This window comes from Zea mays, chromosome 5 (assembly GCF_902167145.1).
Source record: "Zea mays cultivar B73 chromosome 5, Zm-B73-REFERENCE-NAM-5.0, whole genome shotgun sequence".
NCBI classification, from domain to species: Eukaryota; Viridiplantae; Streptophyta; class Magnoliopsida; order Poales; family Poaceae; genus Zea; species Zea mays.
In genome coordinates, this window is record NC_050100.1 from 129,760,207 (window position 1) to 129,785,467 (window position 25,261).

Genomic DNA, 25,261 nt, shown 5'->3' on the forward strand with positions numbered 1-25,261 from the left:
CCATCATTACCTGCTACCGGAGTAACCTTAGATGGGACACCGGTCTTGTTCCTTCGTAGCCAGAGGCAGCTAGCTGGGAGTAGGGTAATGATGAATCCCCTGTAGCATAGTCGGTCCGAGGCCCAGGTCGGGCGACGCGGAGACTTCTCCTGAGGCCGAAGCTGAGGTCGGGCGAGGCGGAGCTCCCTGTTGCGCCCTAGGCCGAACTCGTGGGAGATCGTGACTCAGTTTTACCCTGGTGGTTGGCACAGTTGCCGGAGCAGGGCGAACAACGCTGTTTTCCTGTCAGATCGGTCAGTAAAGGGGCAAAGTGACTGCGGTCACTTCGACCTTGCTGACTGAGGCACGCGTGTCAGGATAAGGTGTCAGGCGATCCCCGCATTAAATGCACATGCAATACGGTTGGCTGGTAAGGCGATTTGGCCAAGGTCGCTGCACGACAAAGTCTGCCCGAGCTGGGCCTCGGGCGAGCCGAGGGTGCGTCTGCTGACTGAGGGGACCCTCGGGCGAGGCGTGAATCCGTCCGGGACTACTGTTCCCGCCCGAGGCTGGGCTTGGATGAGGTCGTGTCCCTTGGTAGACGAGGCCCTGACTTGAACCGTGCTTTATCAGTCGTGTATGGTTTGTTCTGAAGATGTTTTCCAGCCGGATTAAGAAGCATTAGGGGTACCCCTAATTACGGTACCCGACACTTAACAAAGTCTACAATGGAAGCAGAACTCGCAGCATTAGACACTGCTGGGGCTGAGGCCGAGTGGCTTCGTGATTTCCTATTGGATTTACTAGTAGTTGAAAAACCGGTACCGGCTATTTCCATGAACTGTGACAACCAAACGGTGATTACAAAGGTTAATAGTTCTAGGAATAACATGAAGTCTACAAGGCATGTTAAGAGGAGATTGAAATATGTCAGAAAGCTAAAAAACTCCAGAGTTATAACGGTAGATTATGTCCACACATTTAATAATCTGGCAGATCAATTCACTAAGGGTCTGTCACGTAATGTGATAGAAAGTGCATCGAGAGAAATGGGTATGAGACCCATGTGAAATCTACTCTAGTGGTAACCTGCTCTATGTGATCGGAGATCCCGTGAAGTAGAGTGGAGAAACAAGCTAGGAGTAGATTGTGAGGAAAGATCTCTTCCTTAACTCATTTATGATGCACATCTTTCCTATCTGTAAGGCAGGATGGTTTTTACCTTAATGTATTCCAAGAGTCTTATAAAGGTGAGATGTTGTCCTAGAGAACATCTTCTGAGGAATACACCTATATGAGTCAGACTGCTGGTCACAGTCTATGGGACTTGGGTAATCCCTAAATACTTATGAAAGACACTGAAGTGTGACTTATATGCTTCTAAACAGCGGGAATACCCTTTTGTAGCCTAGTATCAGCAAAGGATTTGAGTGAATCTCACTTCGCACAAAACTGTCAATTCAAGGCTTAGTCCATTGTTCAGTTGTGAATGCGTGAAACTCTTATTCTAGATGGATGTTCAACTTAACAGTCTCCATCAAAACACTGGTATATCAAAGGATTGTGATTCTGATACTTCATCATTACAAACCCTAGAGTTTGGTGAGGATTGTTGGATCTTTTATGGGCTTGGCCCATTTATTGAATAAACTCTATGGTGTTTAATGGTGGAGAATACCAATAGTACCATATTGGAAGTCCAAGGGTCTTTTGGCTTGACTTATATGGTGGGAATTATTCCACTTGATTTGAGAAGTCAAGAAACGGTCAAGGGCATGCCACACACGCGCGCGCGCGCCGCCGCTGCCGGCCGGGCCGGGCTCGGGTCGGGCATGGCGTGGCGTGGCGTGGCGTGGCGAGGCGAGGCGAGGCGAGGCAGGTAGGCAGGTGGCGAGCGGGCGTGGTGTGGTTGTGTTAATTTTTAGCACTCACTAATCGCGGGAGTTTCAGCTCTTGCCCGTCTCTTGGCGTGCCGCATGCGAGACCCTTGTCCTTCAGCTGCCCGTCCCTTGGCGTGCAGCATGCGACCCTTCTCCTTCAGCTTCCCTCTGCGAGAGGTTAAGTAGAGGAGAATCCCTGGCACTCGGTACACGTGAACAGAACCATTTCGGAGTCACATTCCAGCCGCAAGTGTGGGTGTTTCCATCTCGTAGCTCTGCGTGCACAGAGCAGCGAGAGGGCAGGTGCCTCCGAAGCCCTTGTCGTTCGAGACCTTGCACAGGGGATCGACAATTAGGTTTTTGGGGAGCGTCTACGCGACTGCCCAAACCATCTTCTTCTTCCTGGCGACTGGCGACATGACAAGAGAAGCTGGACAAGGATCTGGATCCTCGGAGCGCATGGCAGGGTATGATCAGTACAGCTCCTTACTGTTTTACGTTCTGCAGATTATATATGTTGTCCATCTCTAATGTTTCGTATGTAGCCATAGATTTATCCAAACTGTTCTGTCATATCATATCATGATATTTCTAATGTCTGTTCATACTATTAGAATACCATACCTGTTTGTTTTAATTTTATAGTTATGCTGTTTATATTGCTATCTGTTTATTTTCAGTTGTTCTGTAATAATACATGAACCATGTTTATATACTTATTATATTTATATGATTCATATGCTTTGTGTTCTCATGATCCATATTGTTATGGATATATTTGAGATCACGATTTCTATGGTTAATTATTTTTTATATGTCATCATCATAATGTTAATTTATGGAATTAAAATGATATGGAAAATGCCTATATTTCTAACAAATTAAGGACAACCTTAAGGCTTGTTTGGTTAATAGAAGATTGTAGAGGATTAAGTGAGAAATGAACTAATTTCCCCCGTCGGTCCCGTTCAATCCAAACGAGACTTTATGATAGTTTCATGTGACACTGTATTGATAAAGATAAATGATAAAAATTCCATATTAGGGCATATTCGTTTTAATCTCAATCTCGATACATATAGATTCGAGGGGATTTGAGTGGAGCGAGAGTGTTGCGAGACCACACCAACAGTGCCTGTGGTGTGGCCGCCACCATGTATCGAAGGGAACGAGGGTTCATGACGAAAAAAGCATACGAAAAAAGCCAGAAGCGGAGAACCATTTGCGTGTGGAGAAGGTCTGCGACTATCTATATAGTTATCTTGTCTGAGTGCTTGGCCTTCACGTAGGCTTCTCTTTTCATAGGGGCACCAACGAGGATTAGTAAGAACCTTCCACGGTTCTTGATACATCGGTAAAAATACTAGCGCGTCAACGAGAGTTTGCTTTTGTATCTCATTTAAGCTTCCGTATTTATATTGCTTCCTTTGGTTTATGTTTTGCCTTTCCAAGCTTAAATTATAAGCTAGTTGATAGGATTGGAACCTAGGTTGCATAATTCCGTTTTGTGGTAGAGATAGCAATACTTTGACAAAACCTTAGTTGCACTAGTTTGGTTATCTGCCTAGGTTTTTTGTTCAAGAGGTAAAATTTGATGCCTTGATTAATGCGAAAAATAGAAGGTCTAATTCACCCCCTTCTTAGACGTCCATGTTCCTTTCAATTGGTATACGAGCTGGTGGCTCATTAGGAACCTTTTTAGCTTAACTGCCATTGAGCCGATGTTAGATTAAGAGAGATAGAATGGATACCCATAGGCCACATCACTTTGATGGCACTAACTTTCCTTATTATATTACTAGAATGGCTTTCTACCTATAGGTTGTTGATCTAGGTGTTTTGAGAGTCATTAGCGACTCTGCATTCTCTTATTAGGTGTTTTCAGAACACCTAATAAAGGTGAAAAGACTCTAAAGTTGTTCCTAAGGGAATGAAGAGTCAAAAATAAAACCACTAGTAGAGGTAAAAGACTCTAAAGTCTTTCATAAGAGAATGCAGAGTTAGGTCCCCAAAGACCTACGAATGAGGGCACAATCATTTACACGCCTTACATCATTCACATCATTTGCATCACTGCAACATACCATGGAACATACATCTTCACATTATTGCATCGTCGCATGATAGCATTTTAGTGTAAATCTCGAAAACCCTCATGTGGAAGAGGGGTCGATCTATTCGGAGCTTTGCTAAATGCTTTGGAGCACTATGATACGTACATGATCTGTTTTGCCTTCATCAAATACCTTAGAGTAGATGGATTATAATGTTTTCATCGCCTTTGTCATGTGTGAAAAGAAGGGAATGTGTTTTTGCCTTTGGCTCAAAAACCACAAAATTTTAGTTTCACACATTACAAAGGCACAAGCACATTAATGAAACAAATTTGTTTACAAATTAGAAATAGTATGTGAAATGTTTTCTATAGCTTAGTCCTTCTTGAGGACTTCGTCATAAATGTCATTACAAATCTTAAGAACAATTTCATCCACGGTCTTCTCCACTTGATTGATGGTGTCCCGTGTGATTTTAAGCTCCGAGTCATCCTCTGGTTTGTATTCTTCAATCACCTCCTATGGGAGGGCATCTTTAAAGACAAAGCTAATAACACATAAAAGATTCGCTCGGATGATGAAGCTAATATCGTCAAGCTCCTTTATCCTTTGTGCCTCCCTAATCGTTGTGGCCTCCTTAGCAGCCTTCTCAACCTGCAAAATGAAAAAAACACTAGCAATGGAATAAGAAAATGGGTGGCAAAGCAAATTAAATTGCTAAGCAAATACCTTTTCCCTATTTTGCTTCACCGCTTCAGTGGATAGCTCCCTCCCTCTAGCATTCCAAATATCTGTGAAGAACTTCCTTTCCAACATAAAGGTTTTGGTTGAAGGTTTCTTCACATCTCCCAAAGATACTGCAAAATCAAATTGGCTAGCAGCCTTCACATGCCCATGACCAGCTTTTTCTAGTACCAAAGCCATGCTTCGTGTGCCTATCCACACACAATAATAATCCTCTCAAGCCGATAGAATTCCATCGAAGGCTTCCACCTCCCCATCGATCCACTTAACAGCTCTGGTGGTATCGCCATCAGCATAGTCCTCCTCACCAGAGCTGGCCCCAACCGAAGAAAATGTATCTTTCATCCTCCAGCAACATTGAGCAGCTGTGGAGAAGCACTCTTCTCTTGAGCTTCGTAGATTGTCAACAATTTTCTGAAGATGATTCTTTTCGTCACTATAGATTTCCTTCTTCGCTTTATCCACCTCAAAATTCCCACTTACATCTGCCAGCTCACTTTTTAGTCTTGCAACTTCGGCTTGGTAGATTTCAGCATTCTGTTTCATCTTAGCTCCAAGCTCTTAGAAATGTTTCGCCTATTGCAAAATATATTTTCAAGCACCAAAATTTTGTCATTTATAGGTTTTTAGCTTCTAATACAATAATTTTCTCCTCAATAGTCGAGATCGCTTAGGCTCCTAATCAAATCTTCTTCCAAAATGTTAAGCATTTTTCCTTGTCTGTGTTATCAAACCGAAGCTCGGCAACCTCTGGACAGAGCTTGATAATTGTTGTCCGAGCGACTTCACTTTGGCATTTTTCCAGACCTTCAGTGTCGTACTCAGTATAAGCCCATGTGTGTCACAAAAAACAAAGCATAAATTAGTCATCGAAGGATGCCAAAGCAACACAAAAGAATGTGTGTCTACCTTCAAGTGTGTGTAGGCGAGGCAGTCCAAAAAATCTTCGAAGGGCATTACTGATAACCTAGCTTCAAGCTTCAAAAACGCGATGTTGTCGATCATATAGCGACATACATTAGCCTCCAGGATATTCGGGCAGTAGTAAAGATAGTCATTTGGACTTCCTCCAAAAGTAGTTGCCCTAGAAGGATACCCTAGCTTCTCAGCAAAAGTGTGTGTTTTGGCAAACTACTCTGTAGTCATCGCCTTGCCAGCAGAGTGGTGGATCACAAACCGCTTAGTCCTAGTATTTCCTTATTTCAAAGGGCCCTCTTCCCTAGAGGCCTTCTCCCCTATTGTACCTTTGGCTCTTTGGCCCCTATGACATTTTTACATTTATTATCTTTTGGGAAAGTCTCTAGAGCATCAGCCTTGGATTCGACCACTTCTGGCGGCGCAAGCGCCATTGTAGCTTTGACTTCCTCTCCTATTGCTAACGGTGCGACTGTGGGTAGCTCTTCAATTGTTGTTGTTGTTGTCATCGCCCTGCACATACTGTTTTTTCTATCAAAGCCTCTAGAGTGGCTTTGGGTTCATCAATCTCCTTAGCTATCCACATATAGAAAAGCACTTATTACAAGAGTTATATGTTTGCTTTTCTTTGAGGTTTCCGCTGAAAGTGTTGGAGTCATGGTCTTCTTCAACTCCACCTCCATTTTAGCTAGGTATACGACAAGTAGTGATGATAGGTCTATGCCAAAGAACAAGTAGGAGTGGTCATCAATTTACATTACGGAGGAGCAATACCTTCAGGTAACAAGTTGTTAACTCTTTTATCTTTTTGGTTGATTCTTGTTTTGGTTACGTGTTAGTGAATCAAGTTACGTGATAGAGAAGCATTTCATGTAGGTGTCTATTCCTTGGATGGCCACCCGATCAAATGGTTATTGGGCCTTGCGCAAGTGGTGGGCTTCCCGTGAGTTCTACACCATTTCCAAAAGGAACAGGGGAAACATTGATACCGAGTCGTTCCACAACTACGGTGGCGATGGACATGTGCATTTGGCTAAGGTAATGGGATGTTATATTATGTTCAAACTAAATAAAAGTATGTCATTGTAACTTGTATGTCTAGGAAGCCAAATCTAGTACTAGACCCACGATGTGAAGGTGTTTATGCATGGGCATGAGGGTTTTAATCCTTAGAATTCTAATGTGTTTTGCACTCCGATAGCCACCGATCGCCTGGTGAGATTTTTTATACTCTAGTGTTCTTTTGCATCATCTTGATGATGTATTAATATTTGGTCTGTGTTCCTCTAGGTAGCATATGGGGAATAGATGGTTGAGCACCATGGGCAGGACTATGACTAGAGGAGCCAGCCAATTGACCCAGAGGCAGCATATGCTAGTGTTGGAAGACAAGCCCATGGACGGTAAGTTATGGTCATATGCTTGTGATTGTACTGATACTATGGTTCACTACTATAGGTTGGGTATATTTGATTTGTCGATTGACTCTAGGGATCTAAGATATCGAGGACGATGGTTCGTATCATCGTCGTCGCAGGCATCACGTTCTCGCACCTCCACCCAGGGACATGTAGATTGCAGTGCTGAGGCAACAGTCAGAGTGTCAGAGGGAAGTGTTGAGGCAACATGTGGAGTATCAGAGGCACCAGAGATAGAAGGACGAGCACTATGCGAACGTCTCGGCCTAGCAGCAGGCTTTCCTCTCTGTAAGTTGTAGTAATATTTTGTTCGTAACAACTACAAACATGTTGCGTATATACTTTCTTAACAATTACATGCATCTAATTTTTAACAATGGGCACAACAAGCAGGCATCCTGATGCCATCCTTTGGGATGCCGCCTTCGGAACTTGCACCGACGCCTCCACCTTCGCCACATTTCCCTATGTTATGTACATATATGTGTGTGTTACAAATGAAGAACTTAGTGGTTAATATCCAATGTGTGTTATAGGGCTTCAAGACACCTTTCGCATTAGTTGCCAGACCTATAGATGGATCTAGCCAAGACGATGGCTCAACTTCGTGGGTAAACAACATTTTGACCACGCAGAGTCCAACCAAAGAAAGTGGCCACAACTCCAACCAATCAGGTGACAGATATATGTGATGTTGAATTATGTGAATGAATTCGAACTAAGTGAATGTGGATGTGAATGACTTCAAACTATGTGATGTGGAGTTATGACGATATTTGAATGAATGTGGATCTATATATATATATATGTGATGTTGAATTATATATGTGTTTGTGTAAATGAAATGGGAATGTGTATGTGAGAATGTGGACCGTGGTCGTGAATTGATGGTTGAGAATGTGTTCGTCAGAATCTGATGTATATGAAAATCTGTTATTTTGTAATTTGTGAGAATTAACAAAAAAAATCAGGGAGATTTTTTACCTCCCTGGTATTACTTATGTTTGACGTCCTACTAGTAGTGGCCGTCGAACATAAGCATCAAAGGTACAAGGACTGACAGTGGGCTGTCGGACATAACACCAAATTACATGTGACGGCCCGCATGCAACCGTTGTCGATAACAACGTTATGTCCAATGACATGCATGACAGTCATAGGACATAATCCTATGGGGACTACTAGGCGTTGTTATGCCTGTCTATGATTTTAAATGTCGATGGCCCCCAATGGCCATCGAACATAGATTTTGTTTAATGGTTGTGTTAAGAAATATGCTTATTTCTGACTTTTTACAACTGATGAACGCTTGTCGTCGAATATAAGGCTTAGATCGTCGGAAATAACCTTTATCCGACAGTGTAGTGCTTATGTCCGACGGTTTAGACCGTCAGAAATTTTTGGTTATACTGGTGTTCATAGAAACATTAATCCGGGTCTATTTGTTAAAGCTCCACTAACTTCACCAAAAACATATTTAGATTAACATTTCATAGCAAAACGCTTTGGGATCTAGCATGCAAGCCATGGATCTAGTCTACCAAAATGGTTCACCAAAATGATAGATCTACCCTTAGGACTTACTCCCTCTGTACCAAAATAGTTGTCGTTTTAGCTCTGCTTTCTTATGTCTACGTTCAAATAGATGAAAATGAACCTAGACATATATATAAACACACACATTAAGTATTGTATGAAATCATTAATTAACTAAAACAAACATTAATTTAGGATAGAGGGAGTATTTGACAGCAAGAGGATCAGAAGAGATTAGAGAGCCTAAAATCCTTTTACTGTTTAAAATCGACTAAGCTCCAAACACCACCTTCTTTTCTTCCTTTTCTTGAAGTCTATCCAGCCTCTTCACGCACTGCACCCTATCGGCGAGGCCGTCTCGCGCCCACGCCGGCCAGTCCTGCCATCTAGCCCAAGCCGTCCAGTCATGTCCCTCACCAAAGCCACACTCGTCCCCACCACAGTTGGTGTTCCAGCGAAACCACGCCTATGGTACCCGAATATGGTCGTGCCTGGAGCTCACTGTTGTTGCTCCTGGCAACTGTGCTCGCCACCACCGCGGCCGAAGCCCGGCTCGCAAGGGCCACGTGCCGCCATGATCCCATCCCTGCGGTGCACCCATTCTCATCCCGTATGTTTGGTTGCCCGTGTCCCCTGGTGCATGGCCCATTGGATGCAGAAATAAAAGAAGCTCATTTGTTTGGTTGACTGTTTTCAGTTTTGGGCCAGGCCACACGCGTGCAAATACCCACGCTCATCCAGGCCCACGCGATACGACCAAAATCCTCTTCCGTCGCGAGCCAGGACGCGCTCGCGCAGTCCGAGCGCAGTCTCGCTAGGGTTTTCTCTCGCCCTCGAGCTCTCCGCCTCTCCCCCCGTCTCCTCTCGCCCTTGAGCTCTCCGCCTCTCCCCCCGTCTCCTCTCGCCGTCGAGCTCTCCCCCCGTCTCCTCTCGCCGTCGAGCTCTCCCCCCGTCTCCTCTCGCCCTCGAGCTCTCTGTCCCCTGTCTCCTCTCGCCCTCGAGCTCTCCCACCCCGTCTCCTATCGGCCTCGAGCTCTCACTCCCCCGTCGCTTGTCGTCCTCGAGCTCTCGCACCCTCCACTCTCGTCGCTGGTGAGGATCTCAATCCTTCAGGGTGCGTCAAAAGGTATGAGGTTCGATATTCTCTTGCACTCTTCCCCTTGCTACAAGATCTTGGTCTGATTTGATTGTCCCAAGTGTTAGGTTTTCTCAGATCTAGTCCATGTCGAGCTCTTTCAATTGCCTGCTCTCTAGCTAGATTTGAAGGTATTTTCTTTTAGCTAGATTTCAGATCTGAGAATATGGGAATTTTATGTGTTGCGAAATGTTGGCTCTGAGCTCCATTTGCCTGCTCTCTAGCTAGATCCATTTGTAGTGAATATTAACTGAATGTTGGCTCTGTATTTTGCTTGGATGTTAGTTGAATGGTGACTGTCACTTTTGCCTGAATATAGCTAAATGTTGGCTTTGAGTATTGCTTGAATGATAGATCTCATACTTGTTGTAGCAGGATCTGTATACTTGGCTTTGAGTACTTGGCTCTGTTTACTGAATATAGCGAAATGTTGGCACTGTATACTTGGCTTTGAGTATTCTGCTCTCTAGCTAGATCTTGTTGTTCTCATACTTGGCTCTGTTTACTGAATATAGCGAAATGTTGGCTCTGTATACTTGGCTTTGAGTATTCTACTCTCTAGCTAGATTTTGCTGTTCTCATACTTGGCTCTGTTTACTGAATATAGCGAAATGTTGGCTCTGTATACTTGGCTTTGAGTATTATGCTCTCTAGCTAGATCTTGTTGTTCTCATACTTGGCTCTGTTTACTGAATATAGCGAAATGTTGGCTCTGTATACTTGGCTTTGAGTATTCTGCTCTCTAGCTAGATCTTGCTGTTCTCATACTTGGCTCTGTTTACTGAATATAGCGAAATGTTGGCTCTGTATACTTGCTGCTCTCTAGCTAGATCTTGGATGTTACCTTGAATGTCTAAACTGGTTGAGCTATTGTTGCAACTTGATGTTCTCATACTTGTTTAAGTCTCTAAGCTGTGATGTTACCTTGAATGGTATGTGATGCTTGAATCAATGACATTTGTTTGATCCTAATTAGCTAGGATCAACATGGCACCTATCTTAGTCCTAATTATCTAGGATCAATGATGTTGAACTGAGTTCTATGGTTACTTTTGAATATATTCATACTTTTTATTACTCTCTGAGCTGTCGATCAATGGTATGTGATGTTTCAATGCCTCTGGGTGGCGCATCTCTTGTATGTCGCAGCCGTGGCTCGTGTAAGAATTTGTTATCATATATTTGCAACTAGCACATCACTATGTTAAAATTGTTATGTTCTGAGCTATAGATCAATGTTCTATGATGCTAATATGCCTCTGAGCTATAGATCAATGTTCTATGATGCTAATATGCCTCTGAGCTATAGATCAATGTTCTATGATGCTAATATGCCTCTGAGCTATACATCTGAGCCAACTTAGACCTCTAATCTCATTTTTTCTATTTTATCACTCTAGCAATGAATCCTGCTATTGCACGCCGTCGGCTAATTGCAAAGGCAGTGGTCCTTGTAGCAGTTATGTCAGCTTGGTTGGATGCATGGTTGAGGCACCGACTGCATGCTAGGAGGTGTATCACTTATGGCCCAATGCACCAAAGAGACCAAGAGAGGCAAAACAACCTGAGATTCATTTATGAATCCACTGATGTTGAGTGTGCTGACTTACTCAGGATGAGAAGAGCCCCTTTTATGCAGTTGTGTGACCTTTTTCGCACTAGGCAACTATTGAGAGATAGCATTCATAGCTCAGTAGAGGAGCAGGTTGCCATGTTTTTACATGTGGTAGGTCATAACCAAAGGTTTAGAGTTATACACATGACCTTTCGAAGGTCTATTGAGACCATTAGCAGATACTTCAAGGAAGTATTGTATGCTGTTGGTGAACTGAGGAATGAGATGATCTTGCCACCTTCAACTGCTACACCAACCAAAATTAGAGATAGCCACAGATGGTACCCATATTTCAAGGTCAGCCAAATCCAAACACACCACTACTTTTCATGTTGGGTTTGTAGTAACAAATGTTTGCCCCAATGTGTAGGACTGTATTGGTGCCATTGATGGCACTCATGTGCTAGCAAGAGTTCCTAGAAATCAGAGGGCTGCCTTCCTTGGTAGGAAACACACCACAACACAGAACATCTTAGCTGCTGTAGACTTTGATCTAAGGTTTACATATGTTCTTGCTGGCTGGGAGGGATCAGCACATGATGCCCTTATCCTTGCTGATGCCCTTGAGAGAGAAGATGGTCTAAAAGTGCCCCAAGGTAAAAACTAGTTTCCTTGGTATCCCCTAATATTGGTCTACAATGCCCTAATATATGATATATGATGTTAGGTAAATTTTACCTTGTGGATGCTGGTTATGCTGTCAGACCTGGGTTTTTACCCCCTTATCGTGCCACACGGTACCACTTGAGTGAATATGGGGGGAGGAATCCACAGAACCCCAAAGAGCTCTTCAACCTTAGACATTCATCACTAAGGGTGACAATAGAGAGGGCCTTTGGTGCTTTGAAGAACAGATTCAAAATATTATACAACAAACCTTTCCATCCATACAAGACACAAGTAAAGCTAGTCCTAGCCTGTTGTATCCTCCACAACTGGATTCTTCGTCATGGGAATGATGAACATATTCCACTGGAAGAAACATGGGCTGCAAATCAAGTTCATGAGGAAGCTCCCCATGACCTTGTCATGGACAATGCTGCATGGTCTGCTACCAGGGACAATTGGGCTCAACAAATGTGGCAGAATAGGGCCTCACATAGGGGATAATGGTCATTATGTATTGTGCTAAGTTGGCTGAGAACATTGTCTATTAGCAATGATGAACTATCTACAATTTTGAACTCACTTTCTTTGTGCTAAGTTGGCTGAGAACATTGTCTATTAGCAATGATGAACTATCTTCAATTTTGAACTCACTTTCTTTGTGCTAAGTTCCTTTATGTGATGTGCTCAGTTGCAATGATGACATTACTTAGATCCTGATACCATTGTCGACTAGCAATGATGAACTTTCTTATGCTACTTCTACTATTTTGTTACTCTTCTATGCTACTTCTGCTATTTTCTTCTACTATCTCCCCCCTAATCTCTATCTCCCCCCTAATCTCTATCTCCCCCTAATCTTTTACTTGTTCCAGCTATGGCTGACATGGTCTCTGAGGTTGCTGGTCAGGGGGCTAGGCCTGCTCTTAGGTGGACTGCTGTAATGTCTGGGTTTGTTCTCCGTCGTTTTGTTGACTTGATAGGAAATGGGGTTAAGACTGACAAAGGTTTTAAGGAAATCCACCTTAACTCTGTTGCTAAAAATGTATCTGAGTTCTGTGGCCAAGAAGTAACAGGCCAACAAGTGTACAATCACCTTCGTAAGTGGAGGTCTAGGTGGGTCAAGGTTTGCAAACTGAAGGACATTAGTGGCGCTCTTTGGGATGAGGATAACTTTGTCATAAGCTTAGAAGAGGGTCATTATGCTGCTTACATCAAGGTTAGGACCAATACCTTCTATTTTTCTAACCTGTTAATGCCACTCTTCCACTTCAAATTCCCTTGTTCTAACTTGAGTTGCTAACTCAATAGGATCACCCAAAAGATGCTGATTACCTCAATAGGCCCATAGAGAACTATATGCCTATGCAAATCATATTTGGAAGTGGGGTTGCCACAGGTAAGTTTGCAATGGGTTCAAATGAGCCTTTGGGCAAGCCAACTGACATTGTTGACATCCTAGATGATGGCATTGAAGTGACCTCAAAGTTTGTTGATTGTTCCAATCTAACTAACAAGGGGAAGACTGTTGACAAGGGTACCCCTGGTGAGTCCAATGATAACAAGCCCAACTTAGGGAAGAGGAAGAGGTTCATGACTGATGAGGATGTTGCTGTGTTCAATGGGATGAAACAAGCTGTTTCAGATGTTGCTGCTGCTGTCCGTGAAAGCATCCATGCTGAAGCAGCACCTGGGATCTACAATGCTGTAATCAATTGTCCTGGGTTCTCTAGGGAGGCTCTCATGTATGCCCTAAACCACATGATGGAGCACAAGGCCACCTCCCTGGTGTTCCTGGACATGACTCCTGATGATCGTGACCTATGGCTCAAGACTTTCCTAGCCAAGCACTACCACAACTGATGTGATCTGATCTGTCTAAGAACAATGATGTATCCCTGAGTTCTATGGGTGTATGGGTTTAGGACATCTATATTGTCTAAGAACAGATTTGGTCCACCTGCTCTATTCCATCTATCCTAGATGCTACTTAAGAACAATGATGTATCCCTGAGTTCTATGGGTTTCCCTGTTTAAGAACAGATATGCTATAGTTTATCTGATGTGTCTCTCCTTTATCCTGATTAAAAACAGATTTGGTACTTGAGAACAATGATGTTTCCCTGTTTGAGAACTGATATGCTACACTTGATCTGATGTGTGTGTCCTTTATGCCAATGATGATAACAAAAGTGAATATTAAGCCTACTCAGTTAGCCAGCCACTAATGACAGTCATTTATGTTGTTTTGCTGTTTTTGGTGTTTAAGAACAGATATGCTACACTTGATCTGGTTTTGGTTTTTGAGAACTGATACTCCCATCTTGACCTGATGCTATTTGGTTTAAGAACAGATTCTGTTCTGTCATCTTGAGCTAGTTACACTGTCATGTGTGGTTCTGTTCTGTCATGTGTGGTTCTGTTCTGTCATCTTGAGCTGGTTACACTGTCATGTGTGGTTCTGTTCTGTCATCTTGAGCTGGTTTTAGAACAATGATGAACTGGTTACAATGATGAACTGTTCTGTCATCTTGTTCTGTCATCTTGAGCTGAACTGAATATCTAGTAGCTGGCTACACTGTCATGTAGGATCATTTTTGATGAGATGAGGCTAATATTAATAACTATTTCAGATTTACCCTTGATCTGTTTAGCTGGCTAATATCAATTTTTCTGATTTTGAGTTACTTGTAACTGATGGTTTTCTTGTAACTGAATTTTAACTGATGGCATTTGCTGCACTTGATCTAAGAACAGAATTTTAACTGATGGTATTTGCTGCACTTGATCTAAGAACAAAATTTTAAGTGATGGTTTTCTTGTAACTGATGGTTTTCTTGGTGTTTGAGAAGTGAGAACAGAATTTTTGGTGTTTGAGAACTAAGAACAGATACTCCTATCTCTGGCTACACTGTTTTTGGGACCAAGCCAAATTTTTGATTCAGCTGTTGTAATCCAAGCCAAATTACAACAGAACAGTGTAATTTTTGGGACCAAGCTAAATTTTTGATTCTGCACTTGATCTCGCTGTTGTAATCCAGATTACAGTGCGAAATTTGTAATTGTTTTGAAATTTGTAAGTGTTTTATAACTGTGTAAATTTGTAATTGTTCTATTTTATAACTGTGTAAATTTGTAATTGTTTTGAAATGTGTTTTAGTTTATGGCATTGTAATTTATAACTGATTAGATATGTAGTTGAGTCGTGCAACAAAACAGTAAACCAAACAGAGGCTCTGCTGATCCTGGTTAATTGTGGACAAACAACCAAACAAGTAGAGTTGTTTTGATTTGCACGAATGCATGCAGGCTATGCCCAGCCTGCATCTGGGCTTTGACCAGGATATGCTGGTCCTGACAACCAAACACACGGATCGTGAATTGTGTGCGTTGGGAGGCGCTCTAGTGCGCAGCTCCACCGTCGGCCATGCGGACACCTCAACATCGTGCGCCTAGCCTACGCACGACAGTCGCATCGTTTATGTGGCTCACAAGCATACGCTCGTCGCCAGCTAGCAGTCCTATCACACGTCGTTCGACCGGCCACACGCTCCTTGGCCTGTAGGCAGGATTTGCTGCGCCATAGTTTAGGAAGGGAAGGAAGAGGACAAAGAGCTAACATGCACAAGCACAGGCGTGGCAGTGATACAGAGGGGGCTAGATCTGTAATAAAAACTTATACTGAAAAATGAGGTAGTCAATCATCTTCTCACTCCTTAATTTTTTTGTTTGGTTTGTGGAATGGAGTGAGTTAATCCATCACCACCTCATTCCTCAAAGTTAGTTGTTTATTACTAATATGTGGAATGTAATCATCCCACCAAATTTGAAGAATGGACCCGTAATGCACCACTTAATTTTGGATAGAGTGATTCATCAAACTAAACACCTCATTACTCATATACCGAGGTCAGCTTTGGCTCTGACTTGTTATAGAAGCTAAAACCATTAAAAACTATTTGACGAAATAGCTTCGAGGCTGATTATTAAAAAAGAACCCTATCAAATCCATGGCAGATGGCTCTTCGCTGGCTACCGTGTCGCTATGCCTGGCCACGACCTGCCCTATATATTGTCGGTAGTAAATAAGGAAAAACCAACGTACGATGGTCTAGACCTTATTTATGATGGTTTTTGGCTGGTCAGATTGTCGGTAACAGCGAGCCCATAGATAGCGTCAAGTCCGAGGTAGAGGCCTGGCGTCTGGTGCGAGGTGGTCCTGGCGTCGAGCATGAAGCGGATGCAGCTCTACGATTAGGAATGGATCCGAATACGATTAGGATGGATCCCAATATTTATTCGAATATTAAATTTTTTTCTTCTATTACGAATAAATATAATATAAAATTTGTTATGTAAATTTATATTCTTGTATTTAGTATTGAACTTATTAAGATTCATAAAAAAGTAAACCTCAAATTCGTTCTATATATTTTTAAACAATTAATATAATATTTGGATACGTATATATGGATTCGGATGTTTTTACACTTTTTCATTGTACGGAGAAAATAATGTATAAAAATTATACCAAATTTTATTCTTATCTTTCATAATATTCTGAACAAAATGACTAAATATTAGCACCAAATTCTATGAATTTGAATGTTTAGGATCCATCCTATCTATGACTAGCTAGCGGTGCCACACAAGGGAACAACACTTGCTGTCGCTGGAGCCTAGTAGCGAGGAGTTCCCCGAGGCGGTCGGTGGTGTGGTTATATGTGATGTAGAACTCGAAATGACATTCAAATGGAGAACATATGTATACGGTGGGGGATCTTTGCAAAAATGTAGCCAAAGCAGGTTGAGATAGTAATTTTGGTTTCACCATTCTAACTTTGTAATGAAAATGAGGGAAGTACTTTTTAGGACAAAGCTATTTAAAAAAACACCGTTTGGTTAGGCTTCGCTAAAAAAATAAAGTGAGCTGCTCTCTATAGCGGAGTCAGATAAATTCTTAGGTGCTGTTTGGTTTAAGAAATGTAACGCAAATGATAATGGTAATGGTTTACGCTCGATTACTGGTGGTAACAAATTTAAATAGGCTGGTATCAATTTTTAGTATGGTATCTGATTACGGTTGGACTAAAACAAACATAATTTAACGTTATCAGTTACCTATTACGATATAAATATGTGAACCAAACGGCACCTAATTCAGATTTACATTTTTTTTCATTGGTGAAGCTCCACCTTAGAAGCCCTTATGCTTGGTGCATCAAGGAGTAGTTATCTAAATTGATTTGACATTTGACAACTACTTCTGAGCGCCAAAATTAACTACTCTTATTCGGTAGGTATATATTGCTTTGTTGCGTATTTAATCTAAAATGTTTGTGGTTTCTATATTAGCTCATCGTGGAATCTCTATCGTATAACAGAAAATAACCATAATTAATGGGGAATAAGATGCTTTGTTATCACCAAGTTGTTATTTTTTTTTAAAAACAACTCACCGCATATATGCATTCACCTAGGCTCTATAAGTAATTAGTAAAAAAGTGTTGTAACAAAATGTACACTCGCTCTCTCCATTTATGACCAACACCAAGTTGCATTATTTCCACTTTATTCTCAAAGAAAAGTATTCAACTAGTGTGATCTTAATGCTTGATGAGGCTAACACACTACCACAGAAAGGGCCATCTCTACCCTATAGGAACGGGCTACCGTACCGGATTTCCAATCCATACTTGACATCTAGAGTTTTTTTAGTACCAGTTCAATACAAGAACTGGTACTAAAGGACCCTTTAGTACGGTCCTCGACTAAAACCGGTTGGCATTACTCTATGTATTTAAATCTTGATATGTATTTACTTTTTTATATGCCCCCGTGCACCAATGCAAAGTTCACAACATACGTACATCATAAAACCATAATATATATCACAAAAGTGTTCACAATCACTTCTTAGTTCACAACTCATAGTTCACAACAGAGTTGACAATCATTTTTGCTAGGTACCTAGGAACGAGGTACCCAAGGCAAGGCCCACAAACCTTGACCAAATCCCCGTCGGGTGAGAAGGAGGCCAACCCCGAGGCGGGCAGACATAGTCACGGCTCGCCCGAGGCCAACCTCGGGTGGAAGACAAAGTCACGGCTCACCCGAGGCCATCGTCGGGCAGGAGACGCAGTCACGACACACCCGAGGCTAACCTTGGGTGGTAGACGCAGTCACGGCTCGCCCGAAGACAACCTCGAGCGGACGACGAAGTCATGGCTCACCCGAGGCCAACCTCGGGCGGGAGACACAGTCAGGGCTCGCCCAAGGTCAACCTCGGGCGGGAGTCACAGTCACGGCTCGCCCGAGATTAGCCCCGGACGAGCTGCGCATTTCCAACTCGCCCGAGGGCATCTTGGACGATGCTTCGGAAGATGCCCAACTCTGCCGACCAACTCTGTGAGGCAGATCGATCGATGAACTCTCTGACTACCAACTCGCTCAGGAGCAACCCGTCGAGGCAAAGATTTGAGTCTAGCTGTGGGGGATAGATATCCCCTGGGTCCACTAAAGAAGTAAAAGGCCTCACGAAAAGCCCAAGGGCCCAATAATTCGTAAGGTCATTCTTTCGTGGGCCTAGGGAAAGACAACCAATAAAGAAGACGTGGGACTGATTAGTGCAAACACAGGCGGCCCACAACGTCGAACGAATGGATTACAACAGAGACCCGACTTTCCCGCGCTGAAGCCCTCATGCAACAGAGCCATGCGAGGATAAGTCGGCGAAGGTTACGTAGGGATAAGCTCAAGAGGTTCACTATCTTTTAGCTACTCGTTGCTATCATATCATATGTACTGCCCCACGGTCGAGTATATAAGGCCTAGGGGGCACCCCTTCAGATCGATCGACCCTATTCTACTTAGCCACCCACAAAAACTCTCTGCGCCCTCTATCCAGAGGATCCTCTTGTAACCACGCTCATATACTCACCAGGACGTAGGGTGTTACGCACTTCTAAGCGGCCCGAACCTGCAAATCTTGTCCATTGTCCCTCGTGCGATCGGCACGAACCATTTTGCTACAGTCGTCGACACCGTCCTACTCCTAAAAGCACCTCGAGGGGCAACCCCGGGTGTGCGGTCGGACCCAAAACACCGACAGCTGGCGCGCCAGGTAGGGGGTGTGTCGACGATCCAAGCTAGCTCAATGGCCGTCACCTTCCACAGAAAGATCACCATGCGTCCCGGATCCACATTCTGCTTCGGGACAATCTTCTCCGTGGCGGACGAAGAAGGAATTCTACACCGCCTCGCGGATCTACCGGAACAGAAGTCTCCACCAACAAACTCCGAAAATGCTGGAAAGACGCTACTTCCGGCTCTTCGGGAAAAGACTGTCTCCGGGGAGGCTGGAGCGAGAAGCTCGCTGACCCGGAAGACTCCGCTGTCTACTTCTCCAACGAAAGAATGGACACGGGTCGTGAGAAAGAAGGAGACCAGGGAGAGGCCAGTCGTTCTTCCCGTTCCTCCGACCTCAAAGGAGAACGGAAAGAAAGCCGCCGTGGCAGCAATACCGTTCTACCCCGACGTCCTCTTCATCGGGAGAGCAGAATCACCCGCCGTCTCCGACGACGAACCGACCGCGCCTGGAGAAGAACCACCTCAGCGGGAATCCCGCCGACGAAGGAATCGGCGCAGGAACGTTCGACGACATCACGCAGCTGGAGAACGGGATCCGGAGCAACCTGTCTCGCGAGACGAGGTCTCAGAGATAGGAGAAACTCCGGAAGAACGCGTCTTCAGGGAACGAAGGAACTCCCGACGACGAGATCGCCGTCGAACTCAGGAGCAAGCCGAGCAAGATGCAAGGCAACGACGCGAGAATCCGCTCTTCGGGCGCAACCTGAACCCCGACTTCGCCCGAGCTATGAACACGCCGAGCGAAGTCGGAGGCGTTCTGGCCCGGATAGCTGACGGACTTCCTCGGACCCCCGACGCCGAGGGATACCGGCGCCTGTTCACTCAGGCAGCCAACCATCTTCTACCGCTCGCTCATCCGCCGAACGATCTGCGACACGCCATCAACAGTCGCCGAGACGCGCGAAGCTCTATCAATGCTTCGCGCGAACGGCGGCACGAGAACGAAATTCGCCGTCGAGAGGAGTATGATCGAGATCATGGCTTCCCGACCCAAAGCCAGGCCACCCGAACTGAGTCGGCAACAGCTTCAACTGGTGGAACCACCCGGGGACGGTCGAGGAGCCACCACCGCCACTCCCCTCCCCGGGACAGACGACATCCTCGACGACAGGAGGACACGTGCGGAGTATCCGCCCTTACTCCGCGCCTTAGGGCCATCCAATGGCCTCCCAACTTCAAGGTATCCAATGTCGACAAATATGAACCTAAGCAGGATCCGGGGGGCTGGTTAGCCGTCTACACCACCGCTGCTCGGGCCGCCGGGGCATCCGAGGACGTCATGACTGCGTATCTGCCCATCGTCCTCGGGCAAGACGCGCTGCAGTGGCTACGACATCTACCCCGACACTGCATCGACGACTGGGGAGACTTCAGTCGACGTTTCACCGCCAACTTCCAGTCTCTCTCCGACAAGCCAGCGCAACCATGGGACCTCAAATCCATCAAGCGCCGGGGGGATGAGACTCTCAGGTCATACCTTAAAAGGTTCCAGACCATGAGAAACCGCATCCCCGAGGTCACGGAGGCGGCCGTAATCGAGGACTTCTACAGAGGATCTAACGACTCGGCTTTCGTCCGAGCCATACTGCAAAAGGCGCCGACTACCTCCGAGGAGCTGTTCCGGGAAGCCGACCTCTACATCACCGCTGACGAGCGGGCCCAGGACCTCATCGGAGGAGCAAAGCCCGCACCGGCGGTACCACGACGCGACGCGAACCAGCCGCCCGACAAGCGCTGGGAGAAGAGGCCTCGCGAAGAGGTACACGCCGCCGGACCACCCGCCTCTCGCGCCCGAGGAGGACCTCGTGGAGGCGAACGCACGCTGGACGACATCCTCGACGCCCAGTGCCCGTACCACAAGGATATGCGCCACACTCTCCGCAACTGCCGGGACTTCAAGCACTCCGTCGGGCATGGCCGACCCTTCCAACCTCTACCACCTCCTCCGCCGAGAGGAGGACCAGATGAACCACGACAGCCCCATCAGCCGGAGGAGGGGGGAGGAGGAGCTTTCCCGCGCGTTGACAGGGAGGTCAACGTCATCTTCGGCGGACATGGGTCGCAGGAGAACAAGAGACAACAAAAGCTCAACGACCGCCAGATACTGGTGGCGACCACCGGCCCTCCCGCCCCGTACCGGTGGTCGGAGCACCCAATCACGTTCACTCGGGAGGATCAATGGCTCAACTTCGACCACCCAGGCAAATACCCGCTCCTCGTCGATCCGGTGATCCGAGAGAGCCGGGTGAAGAAGGTGCTAGTGGACGGGGGGAGCAGCATCAACGTCACCTTCCCCCGTACGCTTCAAGGCTTGGGAGTTCACCTCAAAGAGCTCCACGAGTCAGACACTCCTTTCTTCGGCATCGTGCCGACGGAAGGGGAGTATCCGCTGGGCCACATCTACATGCCGGTCACCTTCGGGACTCCGGATAATTACAGAACCGAGTTCCTGAGGTTCGAGGTGGCGAACTTCGACTGCGGGTACAACGCCATCATCGGGAGGCCAGGGCTGGCCAAGTTCATGGCCATCCCACACTACACGTACATGATACTGAAGATGCCAGGACCACAAGGAATCATAACTGTGCGCGCCGACTTCCAAGGCGCCGCAGAATGCTTCCGAGTGGCCATCCAAGCAGCCCTCACCACCAAGCCATCAGCGATTCCTTCTACACCGGCGAACTCTAAGCCTGATGAAGACCTCGCCGTGCCGGCAAACGAAGCTCAGGCCGCGACCTCTATGCGGCCGACTGAAGACACCAAGCGGATCAACCTGGGGTTCGCTGATGAGCGCAAGACGGCCATCATCAGCTCCAGTTTGAGTGACAAATAGGAAAGCGCGCTCGTCCAGTTCCTGCAAGATAACCGAGACGTATTCGCATGGCAACCTGCGGATATGCCGGGAGTCCCAAGAGAACTGGCCGAGCACAAATTGAAGGTCTATCCCCAGGCGAGGCCGATCCGGCAAAAGCTGCGTCGTTTCACGCCCGACAAGAGAGAAGCCATTCGTGCCGAGTTAGCCCGCTTGGTCGCGGCCGGATTTATTAGAGAAGTATTGCACCCCGAGTGGTTAGCCAACCCTGTTCTTGTACTCAAAAAGAATAAAGTGGATTGGCGCATGTGCGTCGACTATACTGATCTCAACAAACACTGTCCGAAGGATCCCTTCGGGCTCCCGAGGATAGATCAGGTGGTGGATTCCACCGCTGGATGTTCGATGCTGTCTTTCTTAGATTGCTATTCCGGGTATCATCAGATTAGTTTGGCAAAAGAAGACGAGGAAAAAAACGGCGTTCATCACCCCGTTTGGTGCTTTCTGTTATACCTCCATGCCGTTCGGCCTCAAAAACGCTGGAGCGACTTATCAGAGGGCTATTCAAACATGCTTAGCCGATCACTGGGGCAAGCGTGTGGAGGCTTACGTAGACGACGTGGTGATCAAAACTGAGAATCCAGAAAACTTCATCGAAGATTTACAACTGGTTTTCAACAGCTTGAGAAGATATAGATGGAAGCTCAATCCTGAAAAATGCGTTTTCGGGGTACCAGCAGGAAAGTTGCTCGGATTTATCGTCAGCCACCGGGGAATTGAGGCTAATCCAGATAAGATTGAAGCTATCATGAAGATGGAAGCTCCTCGATCGCAAAAGAAGGTTCAACGACTCACTGGATGTATGGCAGCCCTGAGCAGATTCATATCCAGGCTGGGAGAAAAAGGTCTGCCATTTTATAAACTGTTGAAAAAGGTGGATAAGTTTCAATGGACTTCAGAGGCACAAGAAGCTCTAGACGCACTGAAAAAATTCATGACAACACCGCCAGTATTGAAACCGCCCCAGCGAGCCACGCCAACTCAGCCGGCTGAAGATTTGCTGCTATATATCTCTTGCACGACTCACGTGGTAAGCACTGCGTTGGTAGTCGAGCGAGTGGAAGAAGGACATGCCTACCCGGTACAACATCCCGTCTATTTCATCAGTGAGGTTCTAGGCCCATCGAAGAAAAAGTATCCTCAAGTTCAGAAGCTATTATATGCAGTACTTCTAACTGCCCGCAAGCTGCGCCACTACTTTGACGACCACAAAGTCATAGTAGTTACTGGTTTTCCAATAGGGGACATTCTTCACAACAAGGAAGCCATTGGCCGAATAGCCAAGTGGGCTTGCGAGTTGGGGTCCCATGATATCGAGTTCCGACCTCGCACTGCCATCAAAACTCAAGCACTGGTCGATTTCGTATCAGAGTGGACAGAACAGCAAGTGCCGGATAATCCAGAAACCGCAGAAGTATGGCGAATGTATTTTGATGGCTCGCTGAAGCTGCAGGGAGCAGGAGCAGGAATTCTCTTCACTGCACCTGGAGGCGAGCACCTTAAGTATGCTCTCCAGCTACTATTCCCGGCCTCTAACAACGCAGCCGAGTATGAAGCCTTGATACACGGATTAAACATCGCCATATCACTGGGCGTCAAGAGATTGATGGTATATGGAGACTCTCTGGTAGTCATTAGCCAGATAAACAAAGAATGGGATTGTTCAAGTGATTCAATGGGAAGATATTGCGCTGCCGTTCGAAAGCTGGAAGATAAGTTCGAAGGTCTGGAATTTCATCATGTGGAAAGGGATCGTAACACAGCAGCTGATACACTATCCAAGCTCGGATCTGGTCGAACTCAGGTCCCACCCGGAGTTTTCGTGCAGGAAATTACACGGCCGAGTATCTCGATAGACCAAACAGAAGAGTGCAACATCATAGATCAACCCGGGTCAGACTCTGATGACTGGAGGAGGCCGATCATTAAGTACATAAAGAACGAAGAAGAGCCGGACGACAAGAACTCAGCAGAGCGCATTGCCAGACAGTCGGCTCACTATACACTCATTGGGGAGGTATTATACCGGAGGGGTGCGTCAGGCGTCCTCATGAAGTGCGTTCTCCCGTCCACCGGGAAGCAACTTCTGGAGGAAGTCCATGCAGGGCAATGTGGGATACACGCAGCATCCAGAACATTAGTCGGGAAGGTTTTCAGGTCAGGATTCTATTGGCCGACGGCGAAGAATGATGCAGCCGAGTTAGTTCAGAGATGCGAAGCTTGCCAATACCTGTCGAAGCAACAGCACATGCCAGCGCAGCAGCTACAAACCATACCAGTAACTTGGCCTTTTGCATGCTGGGGATTGGATATGATTGGACCTTTCAAGAATGCTCAAGGAGGATACACCCATGTATTGGTGGCAATTGACAAATTCACTAAGTGGATAGAGTTCCAGCCCATTGCCTCTTTGACCTCTGCTAAAGCCGTGGAATTCATACAAAGCATAATATTCAGATTTGGGATACCAAACAGTATCATCACTGACTTGGGATCCAACTTTACCAGTTCAGAATTCTTTGACTTCTGCGAGCAAAAAAGCATTCAGATCAAGTATGCATCTGTAGCCCATCCGAGAGCCAACGGGCAGGTTGAGCGAGCCAACGGAATGATATTGGAGGCACTCAGAAAAAGGGTCTTTGACAAAAATGAAAAATTCGCAGGAAAATGGATAAGAGAATTGCCTTATGTCGTTTGGAGCTTGAGAACCCAACCTAGCCGGGCCTTGCATGGAAACACTCCTTTCTTCATGGTCTATGGGTCGGAGGCAGTGCTACCTGCTGACCTCAAGTTTGGGGCACCAAGATTGATCTTCGAAAGCATAGCGGAAGCTGAGGCCACCAGGCTGGAGGATATTGATATACTTGAGGAAGAACGACTGAATGCAGTAATACAATCAGCACGGTACCAGTAGACTCTAAGGCGCTATCACGATAAGGCTGTGCGGCAAAGGTTCTTTTCAGTAGGGGACCTCGTCCTCCGCCGAATTCTAACGGGGGAGGGACGGCACAAGCTATCACCCTTATGGGAAGGACCCTTCATAGTAGCAGAGGTCACTCGGCCCGGATCGTATCGCCTCACCCAGACGGATGGTACAGAAGTCGAGAACTCTTGGAACATAGAGCACCTCAGAAAGTTTTACCCCTAGCTGTACTTCAAAACAGCCGGGGCGGCCATGTACTCTGTAAAATGGAAATATGTCATCAATAAAGATAGATTTCAAGGATACTCGGTTCGTTTATGATTGACTTGCATTCTTACTTAACCCGGGGTGACCACTATGCCCTACGAACGGAGCAATCGACTTAAGTCGGCAACGACTTAAGGCGGTGCAACATGCTCACGCTTACTTAACTCG

At 45.7% G+C, this 25,261-nt stretch overlaps 2 protein-coding genes across 2 annotated transcripts; both read left to right on the plus strand.

Moving 5' to 3' along the window:
- Positions 1-11,420: 11,420 nt before the first annotated feature.
- LOC111589321 (protein ALP1-like) lies at positions 11,421-12,465 on the plus strand. Its single transcript, XM_023300150.1, has 3 exons — positions 11,421-11,573; positions 11,647-11,872; positions 11,944-12,465. Exons 1-3 carry the CDS (start codon positions 11,421-11,423, stop codon positions 12,384-12,386), a joined length of 822 nt encoding a protein of 273 aa, XP_023155918.1. The 3' UTR covers positions 12,387-12,465.
- A 294-nt stretch (positions 12,466-12,759) lies between these two features.
- On the plus strand, positions 12,760-13,745 carry LOC103628452 (uncharacterized). The gene is made up of 2 exons (XM_008648650.1): positions 12,760-13,101; positions 13,194-13,745. The coding sequence occupies exons 1-2, from the start codon at positions 12,760-12,762 to the stop codon at positions 13,743-13,745; spliced, it is 894 nt and encodes a 297-aa protein (XP_008646872.1).
- Positions 13,746-25,261: the final 11,516 nt, after the last annotated feature.

What these genes read in the sequence shown, in the direction of transcription:
- LOC103628452 (XM_008648650.1), top strand. Translation starts at nt 12,760, where the DNA reads ATGGCTGACATGGTCTCTGAGGTTGCTGGTCAGGGGGCTAGGCCTGCT. An exon ending in ATTATGCTGCTTACATCAAG is followed by an intron (nt 13,102 to 13,193) that starts GTTAGGACCAAT and finishes CTAACTCAATAG; the next exon opens with GATCACCCAAAAGATGCTGA.
- LOC111589321 (XM_023300150.1), top strand. Translation starts at nt 11,421, where the DNA reads ATGACCTTTCGAAGGTCTATTGAGACCATTAGCAGATACTTCAAGGAA. An exon ending in GATGGTACCCATATTTCAAG is followed by an intron (nt 11,574 to 11,646) that starts GTCAGCCAAATC and finishes CCCAATGTGTAG; the next exon opens with GACTGTATTGGTGCCATTGA. An exon ending in TGGTCTAAAAGTGCCCCAAG is followed by an intron (nt 11,873 to 11,943) that starts GTAAAAACTAGT and finishes ATATGATGTTAG; the next exon opens with GTAAATTTTACCTTGTGGAT.